The sequence below is a fragment of the Heteronotia binoei genome, chromosome 19, assembly GCF_032191835.1.
Source record: "Heteronotia binoei isolate CCM8104 ecotype False Entrance Well chromosome 19, APGP_CSIRO_Hbin_v1, whole genome shotgun sequence".
NCBI classification, from domain to species: domain Eukaryota; kingdom Metazoa; phylum Chordata; class Lepidosauria; order Squamata; family Gekkonidae; genus Heteronotia; species Heteronotia binoei.
In genome coordinates, this window is record NC_083241.1 from 40,949,014 (window position 1) to 40,973,629 (window position 24,616).

Below are 24,616 nucleotides of genomic sequence, written 5' to 3' on the forward strand. Positions count from 1 at the left end.
TGATTAACATGTGGAATTCACTGCCACAGGAGGTGGTGGCGGCTACAAGCATAGCCAGCTTCAAGAGGGGGTTAAATAAAACTATGGAGCAGAGGTCCATCAGTGGCTATTAGCCACAGTATATATATATGTGTGTGTGTGTCTATATATATATATGCATATATGTATGTGTATCTATATATATATATATATATATATATATATATATATATATATATATATATATATATATATATATATATATATATGTGTGTGTGTGTGTGTGTGTGTGTGTGTGTATACACACACACACACACACACACACACATATATATTGGCCACTATGTGACACAGAGTGTTGGACTGGATGGGCCATTGGCCTGATCCAACATGGCTTCTCTTATGTTCTTATGTGACACAGAGTGTTGGACCGGATGGGCCACTGGCCTGATCCAACATGGCTTCTCTTATGTTCTTATGTGACACAGAGTGTTGAACCGGATGGGCCATTGGCCTGATCCAACATGGCTTCTCTTCTGTTCTTATGTGACACAGAGTGTTGAACCAGATGGGCCATTGGCCTGATCCAACATGGCTTCTCTTATGTTCTTATGTGACACACAGTTTTGGACCAGATGGGCCAATGGCCTGATCCAACATGGCTTCTCTTATGTTCTTATGTGACACAGAGTTTTGGACCGGATGGGCCACTGGCCTGATCCAACATGGCTTCTCTTATGTTGATAGATAGATAGATAGATGAATTTATTGTCATTGTTCTCAACAAAAAGAGAGCAACGAAATGAGGTGCTCTTCCACAAACATACCAACACATCAAACACACATATTCATAAACCATTTAAATACATCTGAAACCATTAAACCATTTAAACCATTAAAACCATTTAAATACATGTTCTTATGTGACACAGATGTTGAACCGGATGGGCCATTGGCCTGATCCAGCATGGCTTCTCTTCTGTTCTTATGTGACACAGAGTGTTGAACCGGATGGGCCACTGGCCTGATCCAACATGGCTTCTCTTATGTTCTTATGTGACACAGATTGTTGAACCAGATGGGCCACTGGCCTGATCCAACAGGGCTTCTCTTATGTTCTTATGTGACAGAGTGTTGGACAGGATGGGCCATTGGCCTGATCCAACACAGCTTCTCTTATTTTCTTATGTGACACAGTGTTGGACTGGAGGGGCCACTGGCCTGATCCAACAGGGCTTCTCTTATGTTCTTATGTGACACAGAGTGTTGGACTGGATGGGCCATTGGCCTGATCCAATATCGCTTCTCTTAGGTTCTTATGTGACACAGAGTGTTGGCCTGGATGGGCCATTGGCCTGATCCAACAGGGCTTCTCTTATATTCTTATGTGACACAGAGTGTTGAACCGGATGGGCCACTGGCCTGATCCAACAGGGCTTCTCTTATGTTCTTATGTGACACAGAGTGTTGAACCGGATGGGCCATTGGCCTGATCCAACACGGCTTCTCTTATTTTCTTATGTTCTTAACCACCACTGGGATATTTGTGTTATCCTCTCAAGTGAATACACAAGAAATGCTGTCGGCTGGTACTTTTGCCTTAACCACATTTTAATCTGTGTTGTTCTGCGTTGTACTTGCATTTTGTGTGAGCACATAAAGAAAGAAATACCACTGGTGACTGTGACCCTCATGCCCCTCTTCCTTCCCTTCCAGGGTCTGTATGGTCTTATCTCGGTAAGTAGCCATTCCAGTTCATATTCTGTTATTTATCCTGCAATTCTGCTGTCAGATTAGATCTGGGAAGCTGTAATTTAGTCAACAGCCGGTCATTTGTCCCTGGGTTCACAAGCCTCCTATTCCTCCGTGTGACCTGCTCTGAATGCCGTTGTGACGAGTGTTAGTGATGACTCAGCCGCATGTGATACCTGGTTGATGCAGTTTGCCTCTGACAGGTGAGCCTCGCATCAGAGATGGGGCTCCCACATGATGTGAAAACAACAGCCAGTGAGGGAAGGGAGCTGACGGAACTTAAAGGTAAAACATGTCATTGAGTTGCGACTACCTCATGGCCCCCCCATGACATTCCACCTAGAATCACAGACTTGGAAGGGGCCATAGAGGGCATCTAGTCCAACCCCCTGCTCAATGCAGGATCAGTCTAGAGCAGGGGTGCCCAAACTCGCTTAACGTAAGAGCCACATAGAATAAACGTCAGAGGTTTGAGAGCCAGAAGACATGAATGCCAGATGTTTGAGAGCCGCAAGACAGGAAGGAAGGCAAGCAGGCAAACAGATCGGGGAGGAAGGAGGGAGAGGTGGAAAGAAAGCAAGTTTGACTTTAGATGCATTCTCCAAGCTGCTGACGGGCTTGGTTTTGAGAAGTGACTTTGATAGAGAAATGCCTTCTCCAAGTTAGCTCATGAGGCGATGGGGGTTCTGAGAGCCACACAATATGCGTGAAAGAGCCACAGTTTGGCCACCGCTGACCTGGAGCATCCCTGACAAGTGTTTGTCCAGTCATGGGTTCAAGACTGCCAGAGAGGGGGAGTTCACCACCTCCCTCGGGAGCTGATTCCACTGTTGGACAACTTTGACTTGTAAAAACTGTTTCCTCTAATATACAGCTGGTACTTTTCTGCCCATAATTTCAATGCATAATTGCGAGTCCTCTCCTCTGCTGCCAACGGGAACAGCTCTCTGCCCTCCTCAAAGGGACAGTCCTTCAAAGAGAGCCCTTCTGTCCCCCCTCAACCTCCTCTTCCCCAGACCCAACCTTCCCAAGTCCCTCAGCCTTTCCTCTAGGGTTGCCAATCCCCAGGTGGGAGCAGGGGATCCCTCAGGGTCGTCAGAATGCAGGGGGAGGGGAGGGAAATGTCTGCTGGGAACTCTGTTATTCCCTTTGGAGATTTATTCCCATAGAAAATCATGGAGAATTGATCCGCGGGTATCTGGGGCTCTGAGGGGGCTGTTTTAATTTTCAGTATAGCATCTAGTGCCTTTCCCCAAAGTACCCCCCAAGTTTCAAAAAGATTGGACCAGGGGGTCCAATTCTATGAGCCCCCCAAAAAGGTACCCCTTATCCTTCATTATTTCCTACGGAAGGAAGGAATTGAAAAGGTGTGCCGTCCCTTTAAATGCGATGGCCCAAAGTCCCTTTGGAGTTCAATTATGCTTGTCACAGCCTTGATCTTGGCTCCACCCCTAATAATAATAATAATAAGAAGATATTGGGTTTATATCCCGCCCTCCACTCCGAAGAGTCTCAGAGCGGCTCACAATCTCCTTTCCCTTCCTCCCCCACAACAAACACCCTGTGAGGTGGGTGGGGCTGGAGAGGGCTCTCACAGCAGCTGCCCTTTCAAGGACAACCTCTGCCAGAGCTATGGCTGACCCAAGGCCATTCCAGCAGCTGCAAGTGGAGGAGTGGGGAATCAAACCCGGCTCTCCCAGATAAGAGTCCGCACACTTAACCACTACACCAAACTTGCTCTCCTGGCTCCACCCGCAAAGTCCCCAGATATTCCTTTAATTGGACTTGGCAACCCTTACTTTCCTCCAAGGGCTTCTGGGTCTCCGGGCCCCAGATCCTCCTCCTTGCTCTCCTCTGCACCTGCTCCATTCCATCCACGTCCTTCTTGAAACGAGGCCTCCAGAACTGCACACAAGACTCCAGGTGCAGCCTGACCAACGCAGTGGGACCACGACCTCTTGCGATCTGGATGTTATGCCTGAAGGTCTCCCATCCAAGCGCTGACCCTGTTCGGCTTCTGAGCTCTGACGAGATCAGGCTAGCAAAATAAACTTATTGGAAACCTGTTTTGTGAGGGATGAGGAAGGGCAAGGGGAAAGGGGGACAGCGAGAGACAAATTGGTTTAAGACCCGCAGAGTTTAGAGAGCTCAGGAAGGGAGATATTGGAGTGTGATTTCCAAACTGCCTCCTCTCTCCCACAATTCCTTGTAAGCTTGTCGTGTTTGATTTGTTTTATTGCTATTTTTATCGCTCTATTGTGTTAGAAACTACCAGCTTGCCCTTGAGAAAGCTGGGATATAAAATGCTTGAAATAAACAGCAAACTACTGACAGCAGCCTGTGGCCAGGGTTTGGCCTTGGCTTCCTAGGAAAAGGGCCATGGCTGAATCGCAGAGCCTCTGCTTGGCATGCAGAAGGTCCCAGGTTCGATCCCCAACATCTCTCAAAAGTAGGTGATGGGAAAGACCTCTGCCTGAGACCCTGGAGAACAGCTGCCAGCCTGGGCAGGTGATACTTAGATTGAAGGACCAATGGTCTGGTTCAGTATAAGGCAGCTACATGGGAAACGTTCATGCAGAAAAGGGGCTGTGGCTCAGTGGCAGAGCATCTGCTTGGCATGCAGAATGTCCCAGGTTCAATCCCCGACATCTCTAGTCAAAAGTATCAGGATGTAGTGGAGACCCTGGAGAGCCAGTGCATCCCTCCCTTCTTTCTTTCTTTCTTTCTTTCTTTCTTTCTTTCTTTCTTTCTTTCTTTCTTTCTTTCTTTCTTTCTTTCTTTCTTTCTTTCTTTCTTTCTTTCTTTCTTCCCTTGATTTATATCCCCCCTTATAGTTATCAATAATGTATGCTATTTATACAAAATTAAAGTGTTTCAAAAATTATGTCCCACCTTTCTCCCCCAGTGGGGACCCAGAGTGGCTTATGCCATTCTCCCATCCTTCATTTTATCTTCACAACAATCCCGTCAGGTAGGTCAGGCTGAGAGCATGTGACTAGACCAAGGCCACCCAGTGAGCTTCCATAGCAGAGGGGGGATTCGAACCCAGGTCTTCCAGATCCCAGTCTGAAGCTCTAACCACAACACCATGCTCACCCTCTTTATTTTAAACGATCCAGTGGACCCAGGCCTTGGATTCAGCAAGAGCTCACAGGAGCACAGTGATGGAAATAATTTTCAATAAAGCACCTAGAACTAGGAGCAGAATAAAAGCAATAATAAAAGTAGCCCCAAACAGCCCCCGCCCTTAGAACCAGCAACAGAACATGGAAATAATGAAAGCACCCATCTACGGCAAAGCCAGCAATGAAAAACAGATCCATCGGTTAAAACAACCATGGAGGTTTTCTTTAAAAAAAAAAAACCCTCCTGAAACATGTTGGAAAAGAATAGTTTTCAGCAGTGCCTGGAAGGCCAAGAGGGACGGGGGTCAGTGAAGCCTTTAGGGCAGGGAAAGCCATTGCCTGGGGCCACAACTGAAGAGGCCCTGCAAACCATCAATCTAATCTCTGTTGATGAGGGCACCCATAACAAAGTACCAGTAGCCTGTTGATGTGGGCACCCACAACAGGGTGCCAGTAGCCTATTATGCTAAATCCTGGTTTCCACATGCTGTTTCTTGAAACCCGGCTGAATTGCTCTAAGCTCAGGCTGAGGTCAAGCAAAAACAGGTATGTGACCCAGCTCTCTGTCAAAGGGACGGTATCTTCTGCGTGCCAATGCTTTGCAATCTAGTTTGAAACACTTAAGAATGACTTGGCTTTGGGATGCAGGACAGAAAAGCAGACGGCTTTCCCACCCATCCCAGCAGGGTTACAATAAAGCAGCTCTTTGAGAAAATACATAGAAAAATATTTTTCAGACTGGTCTTTTCCTCCACACACAAACCAACCGTTCCCAGGCTTCGGTGCAAGAACACACACACAACTTATTAGCAATACAAACTGGAACTTCTTCAAATGCTTAATTTAAAAGTGCGTGATCCTGGGAGTCTGAGAATGTAACCCGTTCCGAAAGAGGAGTCTCACCACCTTTCTGATGCAATTGCAAAAACAGACACGTCGCCTCTATGAACATCAGGAAGTTAAAAAAAAAAATCTGCCTTAAGGACTGAGCACGAATGTACAGAATAAGACATTTGAGGAAACCCGTTTGGATTTCCCCACTGAGCTGGTATAAGCCTGATGAGGGGGGTGAGGCATTCCACAATGCTGAGACAATAGGAATGGTAAAGGTAACATATGTTTACACTGTGCCCAAACTTCCTTCCTGATGAAGCAGTGTAGACACACAGTCTAAATCAGGGGTGGCCAAACTATGGTTCTTTGGTTTGCCAAGTCCAAATCAAGAACTATCTGGGGACTTTGGGGGTGGAGCCAGGACACATTGGGGTGGAGCCAGGAGCAAGGGTGTGACAAGCATCATTGAACTCCAAAGGGAGTTCTGGCCATCACATTTAAAGGGACCGCACACCTTTTTAAATGCCATAGGAAATAATGAAGGATAGGGGCACCTTCTTTTGGGTCACATAGAATTGGATCCCCTGGTCCAATCTTTTTGAAACTTGGGGCATATTTTGAGGAGAGGCACTGGATGCCGTACTGAAAATTTGGTGTCTCTACCTAAAAAGCAGCCCCCTCCAGAGCCCCAGATACCCATGGATCTATTCTTTATTATTTCCCATGGGAATAAGTCTCCGTAGGGAAGAATGAAGTGCCCAGCAGACATCCCCCCCCCCCGCTTTCTGATGACCCTGAAGCGGGGGAGGGCCTCCAAACCGGGGGATCCCCTGCCCCCACCTGGGGATTGGCAACCCTAGTGGCTCTTTCACACATAGTGTGTGGCTCTTGAAGCCTCCACTGCCCTATCGGCTGGCTTGGAGAAAGTCTGAAAATGTCTCTTTAAATCACTTCACCAAACCAAACCAGTCAGCAGCTTGGAGAATGCATTTAAAGTTAATGTTGCTTTCTTTCCACTGCTCTCTCCTTCCTCCCCCATCTATTTGCCTTCCTGCCTGCCTGCTTGCCTGCCTCCAAACATCTGATGTTCATGTCTTGCAGCTCCCAAACATCTGACTTTTTTTCTATGTGGCTCTTACGTTAAGCAAGTTTGGCCACCCCTGGTCTATATACTGTGCATCCCAAATTCTCCCACGTGGGAATGGAAAGACTCCATCCAACAAGATAAAGTTGAGGGCTAATTTTAGGCATCCTTGCCAGTTTAAGGAAGAATCTTGGTGAGTGAAACAACGTAAAAAGGAATAAAAATAAACCTGGTATGCAACAAGGTATTATTTCAGTGACTTGGATTGCAAATACTTCTCAGAGAGAGAAAGGCCTTTTAAAACTGGGGTTTATAAAAGCAGGAAATAGCTTTAGCGATCTGGCACCCAGAAACTGAGATAAAGGAACGTAAGAAAACAAAATTTACAGTTCTGAGAAATGTAGTCAAAAGTCAGCCTGTGAGACGTCCTTCTATACCTATTCTGTTACTGTTCAACAAGGTAGCTTATAAATACCTTACAGGGTAGAAACAAGAAAATGATTATTTCAGCTTTACTGGTAAAGGTATTAGTAAACAAGATTAAATTGGAGATTACCCCCTGTCGCTCAAGTTTCTGGGCCATTAACCACTCTCAAAAGTGAACAGTTACAACATTTCTTGCCCTTCTTTTAGTGAGTTTAACCAGCATAGAGGCCTAGCAAGGTCAGATCTCTCCCCTGTTTCTAAAGAGAAGGGAAAATAATGTTCTCGGAAGCATGTATGGCAAATAGCGAGGTGCTTTCCATGCTGGCATGTCTGTTCTGCAAAGATTTCTGGATTTGTTCCACATGCCAAAAGTCAGCTAGTAAAAGATGGGAAGCGAGAGCCAGTGCTGTGGAGTTAAAGTTACAATCCCCAGTTGGGGTCAGGGGATCCCCTGGTTTGGAGGCCTTCTTCCCACTGCAGGGTTATCAGAATTGGGTTTGAATGTCCACTGGGCACTCCGTTATATACAATGGAAACTGGTCCTCACAGGGTATAATGGAGAATCAATCCATGGACATCTGGGGCTTTGGAGGACTGGTTTTTTTTTTAAGGGAGAGGTACTAGTTTTTTCAGCACAGCATCTGGTGCCTCTCCGTCAAAACCCTACAAGTTTCAAAAGGATTGGACCAGGGAGTCCAATTCTATGAGCCCTCAAAGAAGGTGTCCCTGTCTTCCATTATTTCCAGTGGAGGAAAGGCATTTAAAAGGTGTGCGGTCCCTTTAAATGTGATGGCCAGAACTCCCTTTGGAGTTCAATTGTGCTCGTCACAACCTTGCTCCTGGTCCAACCCCCAAGTGTCCAGATATTTCCTGAGTCAGACCTGGCAACCCTATCTGACTAGGATTCTGGGAGATCTGGGGTTCGAATTCTCTCTCACTAAGCTTGTGGGTGACCTCGGGCTTGCCTCAAACTCAGCCTAGCCTACCTTGCTGGGTTGTTGTTGCTCAAAGGGAAGAATGTTATAAAGCAGCTGGGGAGGAAAGTATCAATATAAATAAATGAATTCAAGTGAGGAGCGAGAAGAGTAGGGAAGCGTCTGTGTCACCACATAGAAGTGGCCAGATCAATAGTTGCTTTGGCAAAGCACCCTCAGGCTCTCGCTAGCTGGGTAACTGCGAAAAAAATCCACAGCCACAGTTTTAATTCTGAATATTGTTTTCGCATTAAGTCTGTCTCGCCTTACGTGATCCAGCTTACAGATCCAGCTATGAGCCATTTATACTCTGGAATTCGGTCAGTCCAAAAATGATATTTTTTTTTACAAGACTAAACAAATGCTCTTGCTGGATCTGAACCAATCCAATTGTGGGTGTCTTTGCACATTTTTTTTTTTTAAGATATTTTATATGGAAAAATAACCTTTTCTGTATAAGCTTTAAATTCTCAAAAGGATTTTCTCTGGGGAGGGGGAATGCCAGGATCAAATCATTTGAGGTCACGTTAAAGGCTTTTAAGAGCCCCGTGGTGCAGAATGGTAAAGCTGCAGTACTGCAGTCCTAAGCTCTGCTCACGACCTGAGTTCGATCCCGGCGGAAGCTGGGTTTAGGTAGCTGGCTCGAGGTTGACTCAGCCTTCCATCCTTCTGAGGTCGGTAAAATGAGTACCCAGCTTGCTGGGGGGAAAGCGTAGATGACTGGGGAAAGCAATGGCAAACCACCCCATCAAAAGTCTGCCATGAAAACACTGTGAAAGCAACGTCACCCCAGAGTCGGAAACGACTGGTGCTTGCGCAGGGGACCTTTCCTTTCCTTGCTGGGGGGAAAGTGTAGATGACTGGGGAAGGCAATGGCAAACCACCCCGTCAAAAGTCTGCCATGAAAACATTGTGAAAGCAACGTCACCCCAGAGTCGGAAACGACTGGTGCTTGCGCAGGGGACCTTTCCTTTCCTTGCTGGGGGGAAAGTGTAGATGACTGGGGAAGGCAAGAGCAAACCACCCCGTAAAAAGTCTGCCGTGAAAACGTTGTAAAAGCAACGTCACCCCAGAGTCAGAAATGACTGGTGCTTGCACAGGGGACCACCTTTACCTTTTTTACCTTTTTAAATGCTTCTAGAACACTCCTATAACTAGTTTAAATAAGATCCAACACAGAATGACCTAGGAGTAAATCCCATGGAACTCAGGAGGATCTTACTTCACAATAAATATGCACCAAATTGGGGTGAATGATGTGTATTTTACACTGGGCATACCAACTGCTATCCAATGAAACCCAAGGTATCAAAGATTTCAGGTTTTCACGGCTGGCATCATCATTAGGGTTTGTAGAATCTTTCGGGCTCAAGTGCTGTGATCTACTGGAGAAAAACTTTCTCCAGTAGAACACGGCACTTGTGCCCGAAAGATTCTACAAACCCAAGGTACACAGAGACACATACGTCTGCCTCTATTTCCACTTATGAAAGCCCCCCCCCCCCAATAGGGTTGCCAACTTCCAGGTATGGCCTGCAGATCTCCTGGAATTACACTGGTCTCCAGGTGACAGGGACTGGTTACTCTGGAGAAAATTGATGATTTGAGCAGTGCTGGCCAAACTGTAGCTCAGGAACCACACGTGGCTCTTTCACACACGTTGTGTGGCTCTCGAAGCCCCCAACACCCCATCAGCCACCCTGGAGAAGGCATTTCTCTCCTTGAATCACTGCTCCCAGTCAAACCAGCCAGAGGCTTGGAGAATGCATTTAAAATTAAAGTTGCTTTCTTTCTACCTTCCCTCCCCCCCATCTTCTTTCCTTCCTTCTCTCAAACATCTGGCATTTATTCTTTGTGGCTCTTACATTAAGCAAGGTTGTGCATCTCTGCTTTGGAGCATGGTCACGATGGCAGTACAGTTCCTCCCCTTTCCAGACTCCACTTCCAAATCTCCAGGGATCTCCAGGACAGGAGCTGGCAGCCCTACCCTCCAACGATCAGGGAAGCTGCGTTTTAACTTCCCTGCACATCTAAAATGCAGGTTGTGGTACTGGGTAAGGCTGCTCCAAGTGCAATTGTAAGAAATATGAAAACGAGAGAGAAAGAAACCTTGAGGTCAAAGTGGATAGATCAATGAAAATGTCAACTCAATGTGATGCAGCAGCAAACAAGGCAAACTCTATGCTATGGATTATTACAAAAGGGATTGAAAATAAAATAGTAGAGTGCCTTTGTATTGTTTTGGCTCAATTAGAATACTGTGTGCAGTTCTGGACACTCAAAACAGGATATTGCAGAGTTGGGAAAAGCCCCGAAAAGGGCAACCAAGACGATGGAGGCGTTGGAACATCTTCCCTATGAGGAAAGGCTGAAGACTGGGACTTTTCCATTTACAAAAGAGAGAGCTAAGGAGGGACATGATAGAAGTTTAAAAAATTATGTACAGGGAAAGAAGAAAAAGAAGAAGAAGAATTGCAGATTTATATCCTACCCTTCTCCCTGAATCAGAGTCTCAGAGTGGCTCACAATCTCCTTTATCTCCCCCCCCCCCACAACAAACACTCTGTGAGGTGGGTGGGGCTGAGAGAGCTCTCCCAGAAGCTGCCCTTTCAAGGACAGCTCTGAGAGAGCTATGACTGACCCAAGGCCATTCCAGCAGCTTTAAGGCCATTCCAGCAGTTTTAAGTGGAGGAGTGGGGAATCAAACCCGGTTCTCCCAGATAAGAGTCCACACACTTAACCACTACACCAAACTGGCTCTCAGGAGCGGAAAGAGCACTTTTGGTCCTTGATGTTCTAAAAAAAGTCTTTCCTGTGTGAACCACTGGGTTGCAGTCTTTTGCGCCAAAATCCCACATTTGTGTACTCGCAAAGAATAGAAGATTTAAGCGAGAGAACCAGAATAGCTGATGAGATAAAATGGGAGGAGTCTTAAGTCCTGGAAAGAAGGAAACAAAAATGTAATGCATGTAAACTCTAATCACCTTCCTTGGCTTTCCTAGGTCCCGAAGGAGAAAAGATGTGGCCCACGAAGTACCCATTTTGCGGGGGACTATTCCAGTCTCCCATAGATTTCCATGAGGATATTCTCCAGTTCGATGCCAGTCTTCTACCAATAGAACTGGAAGGCTACAACGTGTCATCTCTTGAACAGTTTATCTTGATCAACAATGGACATTCAGGTAAGGGCAAGACACCCAGAGCATTCCAAGCCCCTCTTAGCATGAAGAAACGAAACTATGAGAGAGTCTCTGGGATTGAGATAACAGTGGTTAGCCTTGGAGGAACTCTATGTCCAGTTCCTATGGTGGAATGGATACTTGATACGTTGCACACACAATAGACTACAATAAAAGCAAATACATAACAGCAAAGCAGGAACCAAAGGTTAACATAAGTTACACAGAGACATAAATCTCATCCCATCATATTCATGGCAAGAGGCACTCTTGACATCCTCCTCTTCTTCTCCTCCTCTTCTTCACCTCCTCCTCCTCTTCACCTCCTCCTTCTCTTCTCCTCCTCCTCCATCTTCTCCTCTTCTTCTCCTTCTCCTCCTTCTCTTCCTCCTCCCCCTCTTCTCCTTCATCTCCTCCTCCCCTCCTCCTCTTCTTCCCCTCCTCCTCTCCTCCTCCTCTTCTTCCCCTCCTCTTCTTCATCATCTCCTCCTCCCCTCCTCTTCTTCTTCTCTTTCTCCTCCTATTCTTCTTCACCTCCTCCTCCTCTTCTTCTCCTTCTCCTCCATCTCCTCCTCCCCTCCATCTCCTCCTCCCCTCTTCCTCTTCTCCTTTTCCTCCCCTCCTCCTCTTCTTCATCTCCTCCTCCTCCCCTCCTCCTCTTCTTCTCCTTTTCTTCTCCTCCTCTTCTTTTTCTCCTTCTCTTTTCCTCCTCCCCCTCTTTTTCTTCATCTCCTCCTCTTCCTCTCCTCCTCCCTTCTTCACCTCCTCCTCCTCCCCTCCTCCTCTTATTCTCCTCCTCCTCCTCCTTCTGTTCTCTTCTCCTCCTCCTTTTCTTTTTCTCCTTCTCCTCCTTCTCTCCTCCTCCCCCTCTTCTTCTTCATCTCCTCCTCCTCCCCTCCTCCTCCTCTCCTCCTTCTCCTTGTCTTCTCCTCCTCCCCTCCTCCCTCTCCCCTCCTCCTCCTCCTCCCCCTTCTTTTTGACACCTGCCTTTCCCCTAGGGCCTGTCTGGATGCCCACACTCACTAGGCCACTCCCTTAACCCCACCTCTCTTCCGTCTCCCCTTGCAGTCAAAATGAGCCTCTCCCCCACCATGCACATCCGAAGCCTCCTGAACAAGTTCTCTGCCGCTCAGCTCCATTTGCACTGGGGAAGCCAGAAGAATCAGGAAGGATCGGAACACACAGTTGGCGGGAAGCATTTCGCTGCGGAAGTAAGATGGACCCCTCTTGGTTTCTTGGCTGGCCTTAATTCTGCACTTGGACAGGACAGGAAAGTGAGAGAGCTGCAAATCTCGGGCAGGTTTCCATCCTCAGAGCCGCTGTAGGTTGCTTATTGAGTCTGTTCGATGCAGCTACCACGGAGGAGTCAAACGGGTCCTAATTTCAGCACTCACTATTGAAATGGCTGAACCCCTGAACTGCGGTTCTGTAGTCTTGCTGTACCTTTTGGGGAGGGCTGTGGCTCACTAGCAGAGCATCTGCTTGGCATGCGGAAGGTCCCAGGTTCAATCCCCGGTGTCTCCAGGTAAAAAGGACCAGACAGCAGGTGATGGGGAAGAGCTCAGACTCCTGGAGAGCCACCGGTGGTTTGAGTATACAATACTGACCTTGATGGACCCAAGGGTCTGATTCAGAAGAAGGCAGCTTTACGTGCAAATTGTGGGGTGTAATGTACTGCAGCCTGAGCTCTCTGCTCATGACCTGAGTTCGATCCCGGCGGAAGCTGGGTTCAGGGAGCTTACTCAAGGTTGACTCAGCCTTCCATGCTTCTGAGGTCGGTCAAATGAGTCCCCAGCTTGTGAAATCAACGTCACCCCAGAGATGGAAACGACTGGTGCTTGCACAGGGGACCTTTCCTTTCCTTGCCGGGGGGAAAGCGTAGATGACTGGGGAAGGCAATGGCAAACCACCCCGTCAAAAGTCTGCCGTGAAAACATTGTGAAAGCAACGTCACCCCTGAGTTGGAAACGACTGGTGCTTGCACAGGGGACTACCTTTACTTTTACTTTTCAATGTACCAATATTTTATATGTTTTCACCTCCTCTACCCATCCTCTTCTTTGGAGTCCTTGACGACAAAGTTTTATTGAGAAGGTAAGCTTTCATGTGCTAAAAGCACACCCTCAGACAATGAAAGTGTGCTTTTAGCACATAAAAGCTGACATTCTGAAATCAACTTTGTTGGTCTTAAAGGTGCAACTGGACTCCTACTTTGTTCTATCGCTTCAGACCAACACGGCTGTCCACCTGGATCCATCCCCCTCTTGCTCCGCTTTCATCTCCTCTATGGTACTGATCGGAGAGATTCTCCTAAAAATGACTAAATCTTGTTGGTAGACTGGTTCCAGGAAACAGAGAAGGTTTTTTTTCCTGCACGTGGTAAGCCCCAAGGGAAAGGCAGGCAGGCGGTTTAAATGTAGAGTCCCTCGCCCTCCTCACTGCATGAGCCACAACCAATGAAGCCATGACCGATTTCCCACTAGCGTTACGCCACTCTCACACTCCTCTGCGGGGGTTCTGTCGAATTTCACACTCTCTGCTCCGGGGCTGCAACTAGCTTTGCCCTTTTTGCATGGCAAAACAGAAACTGGTTTTTAGAAATTTCTGTTTGCCACACAAAAAAGGCAAAGCTAGTTGTAGTCCCAGGGCAGATCGTGCGAAATCTGACGGAACCCCCCCCTCAGAGGACCGTGAGAGCGGCGTGAAGCTAGTGGGAAACTGGTCCATGACCTGGCCAACCAGTTCTGCCTACTTGAAGCCGTTCTGGAGAATCTGCTCAACTGGAGAGCCAGCGTCTAGCTGAAGGCTGCAAGCAGGGCTGAAATGTGAAAGTCTAGAGCAAGGGTGGCCAAATTTGAAGAAGAAGAAGAAGATATTGGATTATATCCCGCCCCTCCACTCCGAAGAGTCTCAGAGCGGCTCACAATCTCCTTTACCTTCCTCCCCCACAACAGACACACCCTGTGAGGTGGGTGGGGCTGGAGAGGGCTCTCACAACAGCTGCCCTTTCAAGGACAACCTCTGCCAGAGCTATGGCTGACCCAAGACCATTCCAGCAGGTGCAAGTGGAGGAGTGGGGAATCAAACCCGGTTCTCCCAGATAAGAGTCTGCAGCACACTTAACCACTACACCAAACTGGTTCTCTTCCTCCCCCACAACAGACACCCTGTGAGGTGGGTGGAGCTGGAGAGGGCTCTCACAGCAGCTGCCCTTTCAAGGACAACCTCTGCCAGAGCTATGGCTGACCCAAGACATGCTAGCAGGTGCAAGTGGAGGAGTGGAGAATCAAACCCGGTTCTCCCAGATAAGAGTCCACGCACTTAACCACTACACCAAACTGGCTCTTTGTTTAAAGAGCCAGTTTGGTGTATTTGCTTAAACGTAAGAGCACATAGAATAAACGTCAGATGTTTGAGAGCCACAAAACATTAATGTCAGATGTTTGAGAGCCACAAGACATAAACATCAGATGTTTGAGAGCTACAAGACAGGGAGAGAGGGAGGAAGGAAGGAAAAAAGATGGGAGGAGGGAGGAAGAGGTGCAATGAAAGCAACTTTAACTTTAAATGCATTCTCCAAGCCACCAACTAGCTTGGCTTGAAGAAGAGATTTAAAGAGAGAAATGCCTTCTTCAAGGCAGCCACCAGGGTGGTGGGGACTTCGAGAGCCGCACAATAAGTGTGAAAGAGCCACATGTGTTTCCTGAGCCACACTTTGGCCACTCCTGATCTAGAGTAACAGCTCCAACTTGCAATGATGTGACGTATGAAAGGAACAGAGGCAGAAGAGGCCCTGCTCTAGTTTTGAACCGGCTCAGTAGCACCTTAGAGACCAACAGGACTTTACAGGTAATGACCTTTTGAGAGCCAGAGCTCTTAGACTTCTGATGAAGAGAACTTCGCCTCTCAAAAGTTTAGACCTCAAAAACCTTTGGTATCTCTCAGGTGCTGCTGGACTCGAATCTAGCGCTTCAACTGCAGATCCTCTAGAATTCATTTTGAAACAAGAAGCCTCACTCAAGAAAAAATTCTTTCAATTTCACAGCGGATTCCAACCTCCCCCAGCTGCTTTAAAGGTTTTACATTTATCATTTTCCCAGATCTCTTAACCCTTCAGCGACAAATGCAACTTCATTTTTTCTCTTTCTCTCTGTTTTCTTTTTACCTTAAAGGACTTGAGTTCATGTGAAACTAACCCCTCTGCATTTCCACAAGTCCATCACAGTCCTCATCTGCTAATTTCGCTGGGCCATTATTTCTAAAGAAACCAAGTATTAGCTGTCATTTCTTTCTGTTGCATAACCCCACATTAGATGTTTGCTCCGCATGATTGCCTGGGAGGGACCTCTGTGAACAGCACAATCGTATCAGTGGATTTGGCCACACATTGTTATTATGCTTAATTCCTTCGATTCATAACCGCTAAGTTGGTTCATGTTTTAGCCTAATTATAAGTCTAGACTCCGGAGGGAAGCAACAAAGTGTAATTCCAGGTCAAAGACAAGAGGACTCTGGTCCCACATTTGGGCGCTTGGTAGAAAACCCGAGTGGCACAAGAACCATTCCTAGTTATTCACATGGGCACAATCTCCAAGGATGTATCCTGACAGTCCACAGCTCCCAACAATGACCGAATGACCCATCTTGCTGATTTTATTGACTGACTCTGTATAATTCACCTTCGGTCCCCTTGTTTGTCTATGGCAGGAGAAAAGAGAAAGAGTCTAGTAGCAGCTTAAAGTCCAGCACAGGGGAGGCCAAACTTGCTTAACATAAGAGCCACATAGAATAAATGTTAGATGTTGGGAGGGAGGAGGGAAGGAAGGAAGGAAGGAAGGAAGGAAGGAAGGAAGGAAGGAAGGAAGGAAGGAAGGAAGGAAGGAAGGGAGGGAGGTAAGGGAGGGGAGGAGGGAGGGAGGGAGGGAAGGAAGGAAGGAAGGAAGGAAGGAAGGAAGGAAGGAAGGAAGGAAGGAAGGAAGGAAGGAAGGAAGGAAGGAAGGAAGGAAGGGAGGGAGGGAGGGAGGGAGGGAGGGAGGAAAGGAAGGAAGAGGGGGAGGGAGGAAGGAAAATAGATGGGGAGGGAGAGATGGAGAGAAAGCAACTTTAACTTTAAATGTAACTTTAAATGCATTTAAACACAGTGATTTAAAGAGAGAAATGCCTTCTCCAAGCCAGCCAATGGGTTGGAGAGAATGGTCCATCTAGTCCAACGTCCTTCTGAAGCCACACTAGAGCATCTTCAACAGATGGCTGTCACACACAGGGCTTTTTTTGTAGCAGGAACTCCTTTGCATATTAGGCCACACACCCCTGATGTAGCCAATCCTCCTGGAGCTTCCAGTTGGCCCTGTAAGCTCTTGGAGGATTGGCCTAATAGTCAAAGCAGTTCCTGCTACCAAAAAAAGCCCTGGTCACACATGAACACACATGAAGCAACATTACACTGAATCAGATACCCTCAGTCCATCCAGGTCAGTATTGTCTACTCAGACTGGCAGCAGGTCTTCTGGGTCTCAGGAAGAAGTCTTTCCCACCACCTACTGCCTGGTCCTTCTGCCTGCCAAGCAGATGCTCTGCCAATGAGCCACAGCCCTTCCCATATAAGAACACATGAAGCTGCCTTCTACTGGATCAGACCCTTAATCCATCAAGATCAGTATTGTCTACTCAGACTGGCAGCTGCTCTCCAGGGTCTCGAGCTGAGGTCTTTCCCATCACCTCCTGCCTGGTCCTTTAACTGGAGATGCCGAGAGATTGAACTGGGGGCCTTCTGCATGCAAGCAGATGCTTTTCCACTGAGCCGCATCATCTATCATAACTTTATTTGAAGAATTCCAGCAAGGAAGAGCCCGTTCAGAGGATAACTGGTTCCATTGCTGAACCACCAATAGGGAATTTCTCAAAAAATGCTCTGCTGATATCTACCTTCCTGTAACTTACGCCCCTTATGATCTAACCTTGAATGGGTGGATGTTGCACAACTATGAAAAATCCCCGGATTGCATGGTTCCTTGTGGCAGCATTTTAAACTATCATTGTCTATTCATGAGTCCTGATGTTCAGATGTTTGCAGAACTATCATTTAAAAAAAAAAAGTAAGTTTTTTCTTACGACACAATGCAAAAAGGCCATTCAGTAACCTCTATGTTATTTTCTAGGTTTTGTAAGCTTCTTACGCATTCCGTTGATCCTGTTTGTCATTTCAATTCCTCTTTGTAGCTCCATATTGTACATTATAACTCTGACCAATATCTAGATATGGATTCGGCAGCAGACAAGTCCAACGGACTGGCGGTCCTGGCTGTCCTGATACAGGTAAGTGAATCTCTTGTTTCAAGATTCAGCAATAACTGTGGAACACCCTTCCCACTAGGCAGGCCTTAACATGGCTTCTCTTATGTTCTTATTGCCAGCTTCAAGAGGGGATTGGATAAACATCTGGAGCAGAGGTCCATCAGTGGCTATTAGCCACAGCGTATTGTTGGAACTCTCTGTCTGGGGCAGTGATGCTCTGTATTCTTGGTGCTTGGGGGTGGGGCACAGTGGGAGGGCTTCTAGTGTCCTGGCCCCACTAATGGACTTTCTGATGGCACCTGGAGTTTCTGGCCACTGTGTGATATAGAGTGCTGGACTGGATGGGCCATTGGCCTGATCCTACATGGCTTCTCTTATGTTCTTATTGCCAGCTTCAAGAGGGGATTGGATCAACATATGGAGCAGACATCCATCAGGGGCTATTAGCCACAGCGGCTCTCTGTCTGGGGCAAGTGATGCTCTGTATTCTTGATGCTTAGGGGGCACAGTGGGAAGGCTTTTAGTGTCCTGGCCCCACTAATGGACTTTCTGATGGCACCTAGTTTTTTGGCCACTGTGTGACAGAGTGTTGGACTGGAGGGGCCATTGGCCTGATCCAACATGGCTTCTCTTATGTTCTTATGTGACACAGAGTGTTGGACTGGATGGGCCATTGGCCTGATCCAACAGGGCTTCTCTTAGGTTCTTATGGGCATGTTCAAAACAACAGAAGCATTTTCATACCATAAGGTTGGGGCAGGCAACACAGTTCCTGATCTAAACTCAACCTCTAGCAAACTTTTCTCCCTTTCCTGACTCTTCTTGAGAAGTTTCCAAAGGGGGAGGGGTTTAACCAATCCATGGGAGGAATTCTCTTGAGGGTCGAAGAAGCCAATAACAACATTTCCCCCATGATGAGGTGGAAGCTGAACTCAGCACGTTGGGGAGATAATCAAAGTTATGGTTTCATTTGGCAAAGATGTTGGCTTGCTGGATCTAGTCTGGGCAATCCATTTCCTTTCTTCTAACAGCAGCTCTCCAGAGTCCTAGGCAGTGTTCCCTCTTAGCTGAGTTAGTGTGAGCCAGGTCACAGTTTTTTAGCCTCACACGGCTCACACATTTTTGTCTTAGCTCAGGAAAAATGGCCCCAGAGCAAACTAATTGAGGCAGTAGTCAAATCGCTCACTCATAAGAGAGCCAGTTTGGTGTAGCGGTTAAGTGTGCGGACTCTTATCTGGGAGAACCGGGTTCGATTCCCCACTCCTCCACTTGCACCTGCTGGAATGGCTTTGGGTCAGCCATAGCTCTGGCAGAGGTTGTCCTTGAAAGGGCAGCTGCTGGGAGAGCCCTCTCCAGCCCCACCCACCTCACAGGGTGTCTGTTGTGGGGGAGGAAGGTAAAGGAGATTGTGAGCCGCTCTGAGACTCTTCGGAGTGGAGGGCGGGATATAAATCCAATATCATCATCATCATCATCATCATCATCATCATCATCATCATCATCATCATCATCATCTTCTTCTTCTTCTTCTTCTTCTTCTTCTTCTTCTTCTTCTTCTTCTTCTTCTTCTTCTTCTTCTTCTTCTTCTTCTTCTTCTTCTTCTTCTTCTTCTTCTTCTTCTTCTTCTTCTTCTTCTTCTTCTTCTTCTTCTTCTTCATAACTTTAATGCCAGGAGCTCACGAAATAGAATTTTTGCTCACAAGACTCCACAGCTTAGAGGGAACATTGGTTCTGGTCTTTCCCATCACTTACTAACTGCTTGGCATGGACTGTGGCAGAACAGATCTGTCTGTCCCCTACCACCATCCCCAGTGTCCAACCTCAGTGGCACGAAGCGTCCGCCTTACCTTGGTCTCGTGGCCACTTCAGTTGCCTGGTCTTGTTTAGCTGAAAGGTCTTTTATCAGAGGCATCATTCACATCAGAGAGCCAGAGCGGTGTAGCTGCCCTGTCCTACTTCATAGGACTGTTGTGAGAAGATGGAGGAGAGGAGAACCATGTTCTAAACCCCACTTTTTGAGCCTCTCCTGGGGAGAACAGCAGGACATAGATAAATAAATTTAAATGCACCTTTCTTACTGTGTCTATCAAAAACAAAAGAGGACTCTCCTCCCTCCCCCCACACACACACACAAATCCGCATTTCAGTCCTATAAAATATCAGCTTGTGTTGTGCTTCCAGTGTTATTTTGCTAGCTGGTGAGCGAACTATAATTATGACGATGGGGTGTTTTGGAATGAGGTAAAAGAGATCGCTAACCACAGGGCACCATTCTTCTAGTGAGAACGGGTCAAGGGGTGAAGGGAAAAAAATACGGGACACAATTATGGTGATGGTTGCACTCTGCCAAGGGGTTGCTATGCCCACTGAATGGGTGGCGTGGATTATTTCCCCAGTAAACAAAAGGAGTAAACTAAGCAGAAGAGCTGTGCTGCAACATTGGGCGCCAAAGGCAGGAAACCCACACAAAAATCCAGCGAGGTGTAGTGATTCAAGTGCTGAGAGACCCAGGTTCGAATCCCTTCTCTGTCACAAGGTGTCTATTTCACAAGGTGTCTGTTGTGGGGAGAGGAAGGGAAGGAGATTGTAAGCTGCTCTAAGACTCCTTCAGGTAGTGACGAGTAGGGGACAAAACCAACTAGTCGTCTTCCTTACTAGTGCTCCAAAGTGACCTTTTGAGTGCTTTTCGTTCATCTAAAATGGCCTACAATTGTGACTCCTTCAACAATCCACCCTGTCCATTTGTTACAGGTGGGCAAGTTCAACCCTTCCTATGAGAAGATCTTCAGTCACTTCCAGAATGTGAAATTCAAAGGTAGGAAAGGGGATAACCAACTGCATGGGGATTCCACAGCCCAGTCAAGCCAGAAACTTTCCAATTAGCCTATTTTGCGGGGGGGGGGGTAGAAAAAGCCCAGCAAGAACTCATTTGCATATTAGGCCACACCCCATGACATCACCATTGTTCCGCACAGGGCTTTTTTGGTACAAAAAAGCCAGCAGAAACTCATTTACATATTAGGTCACATCTCCTGACATCACCATTGTTTTGCTACAAAAAGCCCAGCAGGAACTCATTTGCATATTAGGCCACACCCCATGACATCACCATTCTGCACTGGGCTTTCTTAGTGGAAAGAGCCCATCAGGAACTCATTTGCATATTAGGCCATACCCCATGACATCACCATTCTGCACGAGGCTTTCTTAGTGGAAAGAGCACAGCAGGAACTCATTTGCATATTAGGCCACACCCCTGACATCACAATTGTTCTGCACAGGGCTTTTTTGCTACAAAAAACCCAGCAGGAACTCATTTGCATCTTAGGCCACACCCCCTGGTGCCAAGCCAGCCAGAACTCCATTCCTGTGTGTTCCTGATCAAAAAGAGCCCTGAGCCTATTTAGGATTAGCCAGCTATAGCCAATCCGATTGAATTTGCAGGCAGGTAACAGGCAAATCCAACGCTTCTTTGGATGCACAGTATAGCTAATGGGTTTACCTAACTGGTGGAAGTACTCATCCTGCTAAGAGAGATTAACCATTCCACAAGGAACGATAGCAAAGAGATCAAAGGACAATTTGGGGTGAATATTCTACCCAAAAGGAAGTAGCGGAGAGGCGGGACATAAAGAATGCTGCTATTAAAACACCGTCCCATCTTTCTCCAGATCAGGAAACCTACATTTCCGGTTTCAACATCCAAGAACTGCTTCCGGATAGACTGGATGAGTATTACCGCTATGAAGGATCCCTTACCACCCCTCCTTGCTACCCAAGTGTTGTTTGGACGGTTTTCCGAAATCCAGTACAAATTTCCCATGAACAGGCAAGTGGCTATGGAAAACGGTATTACTGTGAGTTGTTCAGCTCATGACATTGCATATAATCGTTCATAAAGAATGTAGGCACTCTTCCCAATGTTCTACCTACACAGGGTGGAATTCTAGCAGGAGCTCCTTTGCATATTAGGCCACACCTCCCTGAGGTAGCCAATCTTCTGAGAGCTTACAAAAAAGAACCTTGTAAGCTCTTGGAGGATTGGCTACATCAGGGGTGTGTGGCCTAATATGCAAAGGAGCTCCCGCTAGAATTCCACCCCTGACGGGAGAGATGTCACAGTAAATATTTGAAGAAGAAAGGGAGGCGTCCCAATAGTCTAAATAAAAATATTTATTATCTGCTGCTGCATGAAGATAAAATGATTGATTTTTTGTTATCACGAGACATGGGAGTGCCCATGAGTTCTCGTATTGTGAGAAAGGGAGAAAAGGACTTCTTTCTCAACCTTCTCTATTCCATGCAAAATCTTGCAAACCTCTATCATGTCACCCCTCAGTCGACAAATCTCCAAGGATTCAGGGATCTGCATTTCGACTTGAATCTGATGTTTGGGTCCTCAAAAGCTCAACCCCCCCCCCCCCACAAAATTCTGTTGGTTTCTAAGACGCCTCTAGACTCAGATCTAGGTATTCTACCTCCTGCCAAGATGTCTACCCTCTGAAATTATCCCTGGCTTACAGTTGCTGGTCAAAGTAAACCAGAGTTTGTCAAGACAAACCAGGGTTTCAGTGAAGAAGAAGATGATATTGAATTTATATCCCGCCCTCCACTCCAAAGAGTCTGAGAGTGGCTCACAATCTCCTTTCCCTTCCTCCCCCACAACAGACACCCTGTGAGGTAGATGAAGATATTGGATTTATATCCCGCCCTCCACTCCAAAGAGTCTCAGAGCGGCTCACAATCTCCTTTCCCTTCCTCCCCCACAACAGACACCCTGTGAGGTAGATGAAGATATTGGATTTATATCCCACCCTCCACTGCGAAGAGTCTCAGAGCGGCTCACAATCTCCTTTCCCTTCCTCCCCCACAACAGACACCCTGTGAGGTAGATGAAGATATTGGATTTATATCCCGCCCTCCACTCCGAAGAGTCTCAGAGCGGCTCACAATCTCCTTTACCTTCCTCCCCCACAACAGACACCCTGTGAGGTAGATGAAGATATTGGATTTATATCCCACCCTCCACTCCAAAGAGTCTCAGAGCGGCTCACAATCTCCTTTCCCTTCCTCCCCCACAACAGACACCCTGTGAGGTAGATGAAGATATTGGATTTATATCCCACCCTCCACTCCGAAAAGTCTCAGAGCGGCTCACAATCTCCTTTCCCTTCCTCCCCCACAACAGACACCCTGTGAGGTAGATGAAGATATTGGATTTATATCCCGCCCTCCACTCCGAAGAGTCTCAGAGCGGCTCACAATCTCCTTTCCCTTCCTCCCCCACAACAGACACCCTGTGAGGTAGATGAAGATATTGGATTTATATCCCGCCCTCCACTCCGAAGAGTCTCAGAGCAGCTCCCAATCTCCTTTCCCTTCCTCCCCCACAACAGACACCCTGTGAGGTAGATGAAGATATTGGATTTATATCCCGCTCTCCACTCCGAAGAGTCTCAGAGCGGCTCCCAATCTCCTTTCCCTTCCTCCCCCACAACAGATACCCTGTGAGGTAGATGAAGATATTGGATTTATATCCCGCTCTCCACTCCAAAGAGGCTGAGAGTGGCTCACAATCTCCTTTCCCTTCCTCCCCCACAACAGACACCCTGTGAGGTAGATGAAGATATTGGATTTATATCCCGCCCTCCACTCCGAAGAGTCTCAGAGCGGCTCACAATCTCCTTTACCTTCCTCCCCCACAACAGACACCCTGTGAGGTAGATGAAGATATTGGATTTATATCCCACCCTCCACTCCAAAGAGTCTCAGAGCGGCTCACAATCTCCTTTCCCTTCCTCCCCCACAACAGACACCCTGTGAGGTAGATGAAGATATTGGATTTATATCCCGCCCTCCACTCCGAAGAGTCTCAGAGCAGCTCCCAATCTCCTTTCCCTTCCTCCCCCACAACAGACACCCTGTGAGGTAGATGAAGATATTGGATTTATATCCCGCTCTCCACTCCGAAGAGTCTCAGAGCGGCTCCCAATCTCCTTTCCCTTCCTCCCCCACAACAGATACCCTGTGAGGTAGATGAAGATATTGGATTTATATCCCGCTCTCCACTCCAAAGAGTCTGAGAGTGGCTCACAATCTCCTTTCCCTTCCTCCCCCACAACAGACACCCTGTGAGGTAGATGAAGATATTGGATTTATATCCCGCCCTCCACTCCGAAGAGTCTCAGAGCGGCTCACAATCTCCTTTCCCTTCCTCCCCCACAACAGACACCCTGTGAGGTAGATGAAGATATTGGATTTATATCCCACCCTCCACTCCGAAGAGTCTCAGAGTGGCTCACAATCTCCTTTCCCTTCCTCCCCCACAACAGACACCCTGTGAGGGAGATGAAGATATTGGATTTATATCCCACCCTCCACTCCGAAGAGTCTCAGAGTGGCTCACAATCTCCCTTCCCTTCCTCCCCCACAAGACACCCTGCGAGGTAGATGAAGATATTGGATTTATATCCCGCCCTCTACTCCGAAGAGTCTCAGAGGGGCTCACAATCTCCTTTCCCTTTCTCCCCCACAACAGACACCCTGTGAGGTAGATGAAGATATTGGATTTATATCCCACCCTCCACTCCAAAGAGTCTCAGAGCGGCTCACAATCTCCTTTCCCTTCCTCCCCCACAACAGACACCCTGTGAGGTAGATGAAGATATTGGATTTATATCCCGCCCTCCACTCCGAAGAGTCTCAGAGCGGCTCACAATCTCCTTTCCCTTCCTCCCCCACAACAGACACCCTGTGAGGTAGATGAAGATATTGGATTTATATCCCACCCTCCATTCCGAAGAGTCTCAGAGTGGCTCACAATCTCCTTTCCCTTCCTCCCCCACAACAGACACCCTGTGAGGGAGATGAAGATATTGGATTTATATCCCACCCTCCACTCCGAAGAGTCTCAGAGTGGCTCACAATCTCCCTTCCCTTCCTCCCCCACAAGACACCCTGCGAGGTAGA

General features: G+C 47.3%; 1 protein-coding gene across 1 annotated transcript in view; it reads left to right on the top strand.

Moving 5' to 3' along the window:
- The window catches only part of CA12 (carbonic anhydrase 12), a 65,339-nt gene that overhangs the window by 37,237 nt on the left and 3,486 nt on the right, over positions 1-24,616 (top strand). The window contains exons 4-8 of the mRNA XM_060259996.1: positions 11,173-11,356; positions 12,422-12,564; positions 17,573-17,668; positions 20,399-20,462; positions 21,319-21,476. Of these exons, the coding sequence (XP_060115979.1) occupies positions 11,173-11,356; positions 12,422-12,564; positions 17,573-17,668; positions 20,399-20,462; positions 21,319-21,476 (645 nt within the window). The remainder of the gene's footprint in view (positions 1-11,172; positions 11,357-12,421; positions 12,565-17,572; positions 17,669-20,398; positions 20,463-21,318; positions 21,477-24,616) is intronic.